Below are 12,822 nucleotides of genomic sequence, written 5' to 3'. Positions count from 1 at the left end.
TGAGCTACAGCCAATTTTGGCTCAAGAGAAATGAAAGGAATATTGGAAGGAGACATGGGATAAAAATGGTTTAATGTTTTAATTGCTGACTATGGGGAATCCCATAGTCAGTCTGTGTCCCACTTCATACAAGGTAAAGGCTCATTTACACATTCCTTACTACTGTGAATTATCACTCTGCTTCGTCTGCTCAAGTTCTTCCCCATGAGAATGAGTATGTCTTAAATGCCTTTATCACTCTTGTCTGTCCAATTTTGTAGTACATTAGCATCTTGGGCATACAAGCACTCAAATGTGCTTAGACATTAATAATTAACATTTATATTGTGCTTTTCCAAGTGCTCAAATTGCTTATTTCAGTTATCCTTACATGATTGCTGTAAGGCACTTGGGTTAAGGATAAGAGATTACCTAATGCTTCCTAGTGAATTTGTGACTGAAGTAATATTTGAACTAGAAAGGTACAGCTCCTAGCTGCTGGCAGTGAGTCATCACTTGCTACTGACATTACTTGGTGATGGTTAAATTGCTATAAGACTGCCCCTTTTTACAGCCAATGGTTGCTGCCATGTAATGTTTAAATTGGCCCCATACTGCAAGTACCTGTGCTTAAATTGCCACCTATCGTAATTTTTTAAAAATTGCTATGTAAAGAGCCAATTGGAATCTTTGCTATTATCAGACTAATATTAATTGGGCATAACTCCTAGAAATTATAACCTATAGTTCCCATTTTAGGAAAAGCATCTTTCCTTGTAGACTCATGGAATGTCTGGTTATGAGATGATCCCTGGTGTGAGATACAAATTCCTCCATCTGAAAAGAATGCAAGAGCCACCTAGATTAGGCCAGTGGCCCTTCTAGTCCAGCACCCTGCTCTCAAAATGCCTGGGGAAAGCCTGCAAGCAGAATATGAGAACAACACTGCCCATCTGCAGGTACGATTTCATAGTGGCTCCAGTACAGAGCAGTTGGGATGCCTCTAGGTTCCATCTTGTTCCCCTGTGCTGCTTTAACACCTACATAAAACTGTTGGGAGGACTCATCCGGAGGTTTGAGCTAAACCCTCTTCAGTGTTGTTATAGATTCCTGGGAGCTAGGGTTAAAGCACTGATTATGCAGACTAACCTTGTTTTTCAGACCAGGGCACCACCTAGGTAGGAGATAAGCTGTCATCAACCTATCAATAGGGTGAAACCTGTGTGAGAAAAGAGGGGGGACTCTCATCCAACTGTGTGTGCCAGTGGGCAGAGAAAGAAAATGTTTAGGGTTTCAGACTGGATGATGTAGACCAGGCATGTCCAACAGGTAGATCATGATCTATCTGTAGATCACTGGACGTCTGTGGTAGATCACTTTATAGATCTTTATAAAGATCTATATAGATCTATAGATCTATATAGAAAGATCTTTATAGAACGAGTTGTTCGTTCTCACATTCAATTTAGCTCCCCCAAAGAAGCTCAACAACTTTTGCTCCCCTAAGAAAAAGCTCAACAACTTTGACCTGAACCCCCCAATGGGGGTAGATCACTGCCAGTTTATAACTCTGTGAGTAGATGACAGTCTCTTGGGAGTTGGCCACCCCTGATGTAGACAGAAGTAAAGGTTTGAAAAGAAGATGAGAAGGGAGGGCAGATCTCTTGGTGGGCTGGCTGGGACAAGCTGGAAAAGAGAGGTGGATAGCTGTTTGGCTGCCTTTGAATCCAATGCTGCAAGCTCCTCTTGAGATGTGAATGCTGGAGATCCCTCCACTGTATAAATGTGTAAATGGAACACTTAATCATAAAGACACCACAGTCCCTGCTGTACCTCATGCCGAAGGAAAAGAATCCCTGGGCAAGGGCCAAGTACTCTGGAATCTTGCACTGCTCAGAGTTTGGGGTGACCTGTAATAGTATGCAGACGACTGGTCTGGAGGGTAGGATTTGAACCCATGGCTACAAGAAAGGAGATTCCGACTCAACAGGAAAAGCTTTCTGACAGTAAGACAGTGGACTCTCCTTCCTTGGAGGTTTTTAAGCAGAGGTTGGATGGCCATGTGCCATGGATGCTTTAGTTGATATTCCTGCATTGCAGGGGGTTGGACTAGATGACTCTTGGGGTCCCCTCCAACTCTATGATTCTATGACACAGCTCTACCTCTCACGTCTCGCTTCTACCCACTGGCCTGTGGGGGCTGTAACTGAGCACTTTCCCACTAGGCATTTCCTACTAAACACCACGGAGGGGGGTGGGACTAGATGACCCTCGTGGTCCCTTCCAACTCCACGATTTTATCATTCTATGGCTTCCAGACAGGCTGCAGTCCTGTGCAAACAGGAGCAGGACACAGGACACCTGTGACCTCTCAGTACAGCTGAGCTCTCTGGACACCGGCCATGCTGCCTTGGGTTGATGGGAGAAAGAGGTCTCCCTCCCCTCCCTAAAAAAAGCCTCCCCCCCCCCCAAGTCTGTAGGGCCACCGGTTCCCCGTTGCAAAGGTGGGGCGGGGCACTGCCACTCTACACGTTCTATCTCTATGGCGAGGTTACGTGTGGAGCGCTTCCGGCGTGCCGACAGTCTACTTCCGGGCGCCCCTGTTCGGCGTGCCAAGATGGCGACGTCTTTGGGATCCAACACGTATAATCGGCAGAACTGGGAGGATGCGGTAAATACCCCCCGGGGCCGGGTGGCTCCCTCGGGTGCCGGGACGGGAAGGAGAAGGGTGCGGGGGGAGGTACTCGGGGCTCTTCACTCTCCCGCGGGCAAGGGATCAGCTGCCGCCCGTCCGCCCGCCCGCCCAGTGAGGCGGCTGGGTTTCTGCTTCTTGCCGGGTCAAGGGAGTCGGCAGCGAGAAGCCTCGTGCTAACCACGATTTCCCACCTTGTAAAAGAGACGTTTTTGGGGAGAATGTAGCTTAGCGAAGCTAGTGAGGTGTTAACTGTTGCTGCGCAACAGTGCAGCAGTGGGCGGGTGGGCTGTTCGCCTAATATGCCGAAGTGCAGTTAGGAGGATGTAGTTAACTGCATGCTTTAAACGTGAGAACTCATTGCTGTGCTTTCTTTCACGGGCTGAAGAAACCAGGAGATTTGAGTTGCACTCATTTGTTCTCCTCTTGCCGTTTTTTGCTATTGTGACACAGCACTTAAAAATAAAGCTGATACTGTACACATAAGTAGCACCCAGCCCCAGAAGTGCCCGTGACACTGAATGCTTTACATCAGATCCATTTACTGATATTAGGAATGTCTGAGTTGTTCGTTCTCACATTCAATTTGAAACGTCCTGTTTATAGACAGGATGTTTATAGACATCCTGTTTATAGACGTGTTTATAGACATCCTGTTTATGAATTCAGGGTTGGTGAAATGTGCTTGCAGTAAAATTATTTTCTTTTCTTCTGTGTAGGATTTCCCCATTTTGTGCCAGACATGTCTTGGAGAAAACCCCTATATTCGAATGGTATGTGTTTATTGTGGGCTATTACTAAAGATCAGCAGAATGAAACAAAGATAAGAGGATATTAACTTGCAGGGAACTTCCAATTCTGACTTCATTGTTATAAAGTATGTACTCTTTATGTGATGGATTTTGCTTCTAAGAAAATATTTCTAGACCACTGAGCCTAGGGCTTGCTGATCGGGAGGTCAGCGGTTCAAATCACCACAACAGGGTGAGCTCCCGTTGCTCGGTCCCAGCTCCTGCCAACCTAGCAGTTCAAAAGCACATCAAAGTGCAAGTAGATAAACAGGTACCACTCTGGCGGGAAGGTAAATGGTGTTTCCGTGTGCTGCTCTGGTTCACCAGAAGCGGCTTAATCATGTTGGCCACATGACCCGGAAGTTGTTCCGGCTCCCTTGGCCAGTAAAGTGAGATGAGTGCCGCAAACCCAGAGTTGTCAGCGACTGGACCTAATCAGGGGTCCCTATTGTTCTTGTGTATTCACTTGCAAGAATAAGCAATGTATTGTATTATAGTTTCCTTGGTAGAAGGTTATGCTAAATATATTGAGATGAATATCTTGGTAGGTATTTAGATCACTTGTTTGTCTGTGATTGGAAATTAAGCATTTATAAATCCTTTTAAAATCAGTTTGACTGATCATAGTGATGTGCCTCAATTTGTGTTTGCAGGCTCTCCATAAGAATCATTTTTCTCTGAAGTTATTCTTTACTTATGCTCAAATTTACACTCTGGTGTACATGCACAGCAGTTATGTAACCAGCCATTCCCACAAAGATTTAATGTAAGAAACATTTCCCTTTTATGTATAAAAAAAGACTACTTCCATTGAATCCCTGGCAGGCAGTATCCTTTATGCTTGGAAGGGAGATCAAGATAACATTTCTTGTAGAAATATGATTTTCAGTCTCTTTAGAAAGAGATGTGAGGTCAGAGGTTTTTGCATATTCTTATCAGAGAAAGTGTGAATTTTCTTCTGTTCCCTAGGACAGTCTGAGCAGATAAAGTAACATTCAGTACAGTTAACATATATTGTGGAGATAATTTGTAGGAGTTGACAAGGTAAACTGGATTTCAAAAGGCGTATAATCTTGAGATACAGTTATTTTTTCTAACATGTATCTTCCTTTATTTTAGACCAAAGAGAAATATGGAAAAGAATGCAAGGTATGTTTGTCATTCAAAAGAGAGTATGTTACAGTGACATAATTTTAAAGGGTGGTTGTATTACTGGTAGAAATATTTCCTGACAATTTAGTGTCACAGCAATAAAGGATAAGCATTAAATCTTACTCATGCAGTTGTTTAGTTTAGTTTAGTTTAGTTCAATTCACTTCAATGGTGTCAATAGAACATGTATACAACAGTGTTGCTAGATCTACAGAGCAAAACATATCATTCATTTCCACAATGGAATAATGGAGAACAGCAAAGATAGCATTGCCTAAAAAGGACTAAGCACACTGCAATCAGTTCCCATCCTCATTGAGTCTTCCAATAATTACTTCCCTTGTTTTGAGTTTATGTAGTGTTGACAACTGAAAGTTCACTAGTCATGTGTTCTTCTATAGTTAGATAGACTGCTACATGTTAATGCAATCTTGTCTCAGATCTGTGCTAGGCCATTCACAGTATTTCGTTGGTGCCCGGGTGTACGGATGCGCTTTAAGAAGACAGAAGTGTGCCAAACATGCAGCAAGCTGAAAAATGTTTGTCAGACCTGCCTTCTTGACCTGGAGTATGGTGTGTAGCTATCATTTTACTATACTGTGCAAATACAAAATTAACATATTTTTGCCGAGTATAGAATGTTGTTGTTGTTAAAATTTTATATCCTGTTCTTCATCTCAAAGGATCCTGGAATGCTGAGTGATACAAAATTTAAACATCTAAAATCAATTTCAGTACAAAAACAGATTGTATATGGACTCCCCTTCCACAGTTGGGCCTGCATGGCACATACTAGTGCTATTCCCTCTGCTTGGAGAGTCTGAATTTAGCATCAGCTTTCCAAAGCTAGGCAGTCATTGCTGACATTTTTTAATAGTGGAGATGAAGTTGAAATTGTCTTTTGCAGTATGTGCTCAGCCTGCTTCTCTTAAGGGAAATAACTGGACAGAGGTCCGTGGTTTTAGTCCATGATCTACTTTCAAATGCTCTCAAACTATTTGCTTAAATACTTTGCTTATAACGTTTGTGGTCATTATTGTTTTGCTTTTATATTAATTTTCTGTTTCCTCATTAAATATTAGGTTTGCCTATTCAGGTTCGAGATGCTGGACTCTCGCTTAAAGATGATATGCCCAAGTCGGATGTTAACAAAGAGTATTACACCCAAAATATGGAAAGAGAGGTGAAGTAATGTTTCTTGTGTAATTAGTGGTGTTAAAGTAAATGAACCAGATCACTAAGACATGTGTTTTCCACCTGGTTTTATTGTGTACATCCCTGTTTCTCTGCTTTTGTAGATCATGAACTCTGATGGCACCCGACCTGTTGGTGCTTTAGGAAAGGCAACATCCACCAGTGACATGTTGCTGAAACTGGCTCGGACCACACCTTACTATAAACGCAACCGTCCACATATCTGTTCATTCTGGGTGAAAGGAGAGTGCAAAAGAGGAGAAGAATGTCCCTACAGGTATAATTATGGTGAAAAAGTAAACTTTATCAAGAAAGCAGATGTCTGAGTAATTAAAAGGTTAGACGAGACAGGTGAAATTGGCACTTAACAACAAATGTCATGAAATATTGCTCTTGAATCCTTAGACATGAGAAACCTACAGATCCAGATGATCCGCTTGCAGATCAGAATATCAAAGATCGTTACTATGGAATTAATGATCCTGTGGCTGACAAGCTTCTCAAACGAGCTTCCACAATGCCTCGTTTGGACCCACCTGATGACAAGACAATTACAACGCTGTATGTAGGTGGCCTGGGTGACACCATCACTGAGACTGACCTTAGGTAAGTGCATTTTTGGATCTACTTCAGATGGTATGGCTTGGCAGTGTTGGTTGCATGTCTTTTGGTTGTGGAGAGTATTAGGTTTGAAGCATCTTAGACTTCAGGAATGTGAAAAGGGGCATTTCTTTATTGGAATATGTTTCCTCCTCAGGAATCACTTCTATCAGTTTGGTGAGATCCGGACAATAACTGTTGTGCAGAGGCAACAGTGTGCATTTATCCAGTTTGCTACCCGACAAGCTGCAGAAGTGGCAGCAGAGAAGTCCTTCAACAAGCTCATTGTCAATGGTCGCAGGCTTAATGTGAAATGGGGCAGGTGAGTGATAAGGAAATCAAGTGATGGCAACATGTATTTTTCTTTCAGAGATTCTGCCTTGACAGTTTCTGCAGTTAGCTGAGAGCACCATCTTGCTTATTCTCTTTTTTTTATTAAATGTTTATTAGCATTTTCAATAATAAAACAAAAACAAAACTAAACAAAAAATAACCAACATACAAAAATAAAAACACATAAAATTTCAATTACTTATTTTCTTTTACCTTATTTCTCAGACCTCCTCACACCTCCGCTTCTTGTATTCCAATTTAAATTGTTAGCTCAGCAAATCCTTATTACTTATTTCTCAACCTTAACTTGATAATTTATTTTAACATATTATTATTATACTTTTTCTCTTTAATCCATTTCCTCAATTTATTTTTGCTAACATTATTTTCATTTAATTTAGTTCATTTTAAAAACCAGTTTTGCCTTATCCAAACTTAAACATCAATACTTATACATCAATACTCATTCTTAAAACATTTTTCTAAGATCGACCAATATTCCCTTCCACAAATTTCCCAATTTTCATACCAATAACAAAACAGAATAAAAACAGAACAAATTATAATTATGTCCCCTTTGGATTCCCAAACTCCACCCCCCCTTTCCCAGTTTCAGTCCCCAACAAGTGTCCATCAGTCTCAATCTACTATCAGCCTGGAGATCTCACATCCGAGGCTCTTAATTCTCTCTCAGTTCCTCTCTGCCGGTCTTTTTGATAGTCCTTAATATTGAACACCAAATCTCGGAGAGGCTCCAGCCCAACAGGATCCATGTTTCTTCCAGCCAGACCTCCATACTTAAAAGTGGAGCCTATGGGGTACTCCAAATCTTTTTCTTACTCCTTTCAAAACCAAATGTCCCCAAAGCTCCAACTTCCACCATCAAATTTGTAATCCTTAGGTCTTCAGATCTCCACATAAGGAGATCTTTCCATTTTTCAATCTCCAATTCAGGCCAGACTTTCCACATCAAATTTTTATCTTCCTTTGTTGCCATCATGTCAGGCCTCAAGCTCTCCTTTAACACCTGCAGAATTACAGCTCCTCCTTCTTTTTCTTCAAAAACAACATCTATCTCCTTCTCCAAATTCTCAAAGCTCTCAAGTTTCTCTGTTTGCCCAGTTGAATAGGCTTCCTGATTCAAATCCTTATCAAACTCAATGATGTTGTTTACTGTTAAGTCCAGAGTTGTAACATTTGTAGCCAAAACATCAAGTTGGCCTTGTATCTTTCCCAAGAGAACAAATGCTCTGTCCAATTCCGCCTGGATTTTCCCTCCTCCAGCCATTCTTGTAATGTCCCAAAACCCCCTCTAGAGGGATTTTGGTTCCTTAATATTCCTTTCAGCTCAAATCCAAAAGTCAAGTTAGTTTGTATCAGCTCTTCCTTATTTTCAAATTGTAACAAGTATAACCAGCAGAAACAACAAAAAGTTCTCTTTTTCCGTCTTGACAGCTAATTTGACAGCTGTCAAACTCTTCAATACCTCATCAACAGGCTCTCTCGCGGGGCACTCCCGGGTCCGGGGGGTGACACTTCATCTCCCAAAATTAGTTCTTTATCCTCCAGTAAGATTTCTTATACTGCCAAACTGTGAAATTAAAATCTTTGACCAAAAAAGAGAGAGAGTTCTCTCGACCCTAGTTAGCAGGTCCTTTGCTTTAAATTATTTACAAAACCATCTTGCTCGTGCAGCTTCTCATAGACACTTCTAAGAAAGCTACCCGGTTCTCTTCCTATCTATACAGTGAGGGGGGGGGGTAAGTATTTGATCCCCTGCTAAATTTGCCCGTTTGCCCTCTGATGAAGAAATGACCAGTCCATAATTTTAATGGTAGCTTTATTGTAGCTGTGAGAGATTGATGTGCATTTGATTCCCCCAACAACCAGCCAGATGTCAGGCTACCTGATATCTTCACTCTATGTAACAAGCTGAGATTAGAAGCAGCTACTGTAAGGGAGAGGTCTTACCTGTAATCCCAGCTCGTTACAGTACCTGTACAAAAGACACCTTTCGACAGAAGCAATCAATCCAGCAGATTCCAAACTAGTCACCATGACCAAGACCAAAGAGCTGTTTTTAAAATCTGGAAGTCCAGCATCCACCCAGCTTAATACTTTACCATAGTTCAAATGCTTTGATTTGGTTTCAGGTCTCAAGCAGCCAGAGGAAAAGAAAAGGAAAGAGAAGGAATCACAGAATCCGGTATAAAACTGGAGCCAGTGCCGGGATTACCTGGAGGTAAGGAAAGTGCTCCTTGTTCAGAAACATGGGTTTTCTGACATTCTAGACAAGGTGAATTGCAGAACAATTGCTCTTCTTGTTCTGTTTATTTGGAAAACGGGGGCGCAATAAACATTTTTATTCTGAGAGGTTAAGAAGGTCTCATTTTGAAGTTGGCATAGCTAGAGACTGGCAGAATTAGAACTAGAGAAGGAAACTGTGCTTACGAGAGAGTCTGTGAAGAAGTTTATCAGAAGGGAAGGAGGTAAAAACTAAAGGTAAAGGACCCCTGGATGGATGGATGGAGTTAAGTTATACTTTAAGGCAGAAATGAGGAACCTGTGGTCTTCCAAATGTTGTTGGGCTCTAGCACCCATCAGCCCCAGCCAGCACAGCTAATGGGGCAAGGATGATGGGAGTTGTAGTCCAAGAACATCTAGTGCCTTGCAGATTTCTCCCTCCTGCTTTAAAGGTTGGGTGGTTGAGCTTATTTGAAACCTAATAATATAGGCCTTGGCAAGATGATGCATTTGATTTAGAGTCAGGTAGCTTTGATAGGGAAGGAAATTCCTTTACTGAACCTATACGAACAATAATAGACATTGAGAAAATGGACAGCAGTAGTGCTCCATGGACTTGGCTTGCTCTCGTCTGCTGAAAAAGGTTGACATCAAGGCTTTTGTGTCCCCACAGCTCTTCCTCCTCCTCCTGCAGCAGAAGAGGAGGCAGCCTCTGCAAACTACTTCAACCTACCTCCCAGTGGCCCTCCAGCTGTGGTGAACATTGCCCTGCCACCCCCGCCTGGCATTGCTCCACCACCACCCCCAGGTAATTTTCCTTTGTTTTCTGGGGAAATATGTGGCAGAATGTCTTGTCTTTGCATCTATGGATCTACTTTCTATTGCTTAGTTAATCTCTAGGGCAGGTATAGGCAAACTTGGCCCTCCAGAACATCTTTTATTGGTATTCACTTAAAGAGAAGGCTAGTTGAGCGTGTTTGCTTCTTTATTCATCCCGCTCAACTTTATCATGGCATTTAGCAACAGAGAAGCGATTGCTTGTGAAGCAACATTGTGGGAAATGTAATTGTGGGGTCAGACTATTTTTCTATGGAAGATTTGCAGCCCAGTCTTGTCCTTGATTGCTAGGAAACAGCCCACTGAGTGCCATGTGGCTACCCAAGCAAGATGGATTAAAAAAACAAATAAAATAAAAAAGAAAGAAATTGTGTTAAAGACAACAAAATCAAGGTATCTGACATTAATTAAAGGAGTATGTCAGGTGCCAGTCACAAATTCAGAGAATTTTCTCTTACCTATAAAAGCTTTGATCAAGTGTCAAAGATTGTCCTCTTTTCCGCAGGTTTTGGGCCACACATGTTTCATGCGATGGGTCCTCCACCTCCTTTCATGAGAGCTCCGGGTCCTATCCATTATCCTTCTCAAGATCCACAGAGAATGGGTGCCCATGCCGGCAAGCACAACAGCCCCTAACATCGCAAGATCATTCTCATTGTTTATTTTCTTCTTCTTCTTTGTTTTTTTTATGGAACTTTACGTTGGTAGCATACCACATTCAGTTACAATGTGCAGGAAACAAAATATCTCTCCTTCATAGTCACACGGCCCTGGTTCAGTCCAGCTGTGTTACACAAACAAAAAAACAGATCACTTGTATAACCAAAGAACTTGATACAAGTATTTTGAGGAAACAGTGGCTTCTTTTTTTAAAATGACCTAGAGGAATTTTAATTATAGTAGAACTACAAATCCCATCAGCGTTTTCAATTTTGGATACTTTCAAATAAACTAGTCTTTGGCAACAAAACGAGACACCCTCCTTTAAGACAGTTTGGTAATCCCCAGCTGAAACTACCCAACATTGTTCAGAATGGCCTGGAAAGCCCTTCAGTAGTAATCTGTTTGAATGTCAAATTACTGTGTTGCCATTAAAACTAGATTCAAGTTTCTCTTGGCGCTGAGCTGGAATGGAAAGATACAGGGAGGTCATAGACTATAATGAGGGGCATATGGATGTTGTGCCACTTTCTATTCAACGCTGTTTCCCATCATTCATGATTCTGTCTGTGATGCATGCTACCAAAATGTTGAGGCGGCAGCATTGCATGCTTGTTAAACCTCTGTTAAAGGGGTTGGTGACTCTTTGAGTTGTGACTTATGTGGCCTTCATGTCCATTTGCTACTGAAACTAGTCTGGTTTATTTCCTAACGCAACACTTGATTACTGATGGCTCTTTTAGATATGTGTTTTCGGTATTTACCCTGTACCATCTGTTTTTCTGCATCAAGTCTGTCATGTGTCCTAGTAAAGAGAATCATATTTTTACCTATGTCCAAGTCTTATTACCTTGTGTGCATTTTTTAAAAAAAGAAAATACAGCACTTTGCAGCTTCACTCAGTGATATCTGGAATTTGCTTCCAGAGGCAGTTGTGTAAAAGAAATGGATTTGGCATTGCTTAGTGTTTGCCTCATTTACTAAAAGGATGGAATATAAAAGTGACTGATGAACATTTGCACAAATGCATTTTGATTTTTTAGGCCCCCACACTGGTGTGAAACTGCAGGTGGTATGCTATTTCTCAAAAGTGCCCAAGTCCTGATTGAAGCAATTTGAATGCTTTAACAAATTCTAAAATGACATCAGAGATGAATCTCAAATATTGAAGTGTTTTACCAAATAACCAAGCAACAAGCATTTTAAAATATAGTTCATTTTATTTTCCCACATATTTCCTAATGTAAACATCACTTCCAGTTCATAAATTTAGAACTATTCCTTCACTGACAAGGATTTTGTAACAAATAATAGTCTGATATTTCTACCTATTAAATTGCCTATATGCTGTGTTATGGGAGCTGGAATGGAAAGTCTACTCTCGATGTTCGGAATAGCTGTTGAAGTGCCCCCTTTGGTAGGAATTCGCTTTTAAGTTCCATTTTAATGAGTCCTTCTGGCAGCTAATGTTCTTAATATTACATTTATTTTACATGTTGTAGCCCCTCAATCACTAACAACAATCTAAGAAAAACTGCCTAGTTTAATAGCCACATAAATACCAATAATTTAAAATAGCCATAAAAATTACACAGGAGTTCCACAAAGCTGAATAAACAAAATAATAATAATAATAATAATAATAATAATAATAATAGCAGCAGCAGCTATAAATTAATGGAAGTTGATATTTAAATGAAAACTCTCCTATTACTGTTGGTATGTTCTCATCTATTCCAAGATCTGGAATATGTAGGTCTGCTTTATAAAATGCCTGTAACAATACAGGCAGAGTAGAAAACCAAGGACAGTGTGATCAGACCAGTGGCGCCCACTCACGGTCCGTTTTGGGAACTGTATTAGTAACAGTTAAGTGGCAATCCTTTTTCCTGTTTTAATTTCAGTCCCTTTTTCCTGTTTTATTTCCAGTTTGTGGGTAGGGAGAACTTAAGTTGCAATCCTAGAATGCTGTTTACATGCAATTTCCATTGAAATGGCAAGCATTAATTTACCGCCCTGCTTTCCCCCCCCTTGAGTCCATTTCCCACTAATTTCTCTGATCCTTAAGTTCAAATTTAAATATTTTATATTAATGGGCTTCTTAGACTTCACATATCCTGCTACATATTTAATGAGGCTAAATAGCGAGAACAAAACTTTGTGTTGCTTTCCGCAAGAGCTAATGGGAAGAGCTCCTCTCATCAGATGGCAGAGTTGGCTCTCTCAGCACTAGTTCATTAGCACCATGGTGATGTTGTATTTAGGTTCCATAGCAAACTGCTACTGTGTCCCTGCAACCTAATTTGTCTTGGGCCTTAAAGATATGACTCATCCCTCCCT

At 41.0% G+C, this 12,822-nt stretch overlaps 1 protein-coding gene across 1 annotated transcript; it reads left to right on the top strand.

Moving 5' to 3' along the window:
* The first annotated feature begins 2,540 nt into the window (after nt 1-2,540).
* RBM22 (RNA binding motif protein 22) lies at nt 2,541-11,311 on the top strand. The gene is made up of 11 exons (XM_081897231.1): nt 2,541-2,650; nt 3,391-3,444; nt 4,582-4,611; nt 5,055-5,187; nt 5,697-5,797; nt 5,913-6,085; nt 6,214-6,414; nt 6,566-6,730; nt 8,895-8,983; nt 9,659-9,793; nt 10,328-11,311. Exons 1-11 carry the CDS (start codon nt 2,597-2,599, stop codon nt 10,456-10,458), a joined length of 1,266 nt encoding a protein of 421 aa, XP_081753357.1. The 5' UTR covers nt 2,541-2,596; the 3' UTR covers nt 10,459-11,311.
* Nucleotides 11,312-12,822: the final 1,511 nt, after the last annotated feature.

The sequence above is a fragment of the Podarcis melisellensis genome, assembly GCF_964234715.1.
Source record: "Podarcis melisellensis genome assembly, chromosome: 2".
Taxonomy (NCBI): Eukaryota; Metazoa; Chordata; class Lepidosauria; order Squamata; family Lacertidae; genus Podarcis; species Podarcis melisellensis.
Note: the sequence above shows the minus strand (reverse complement) of the source record. Positions and strands in the feature narration are given on the sequence as shown.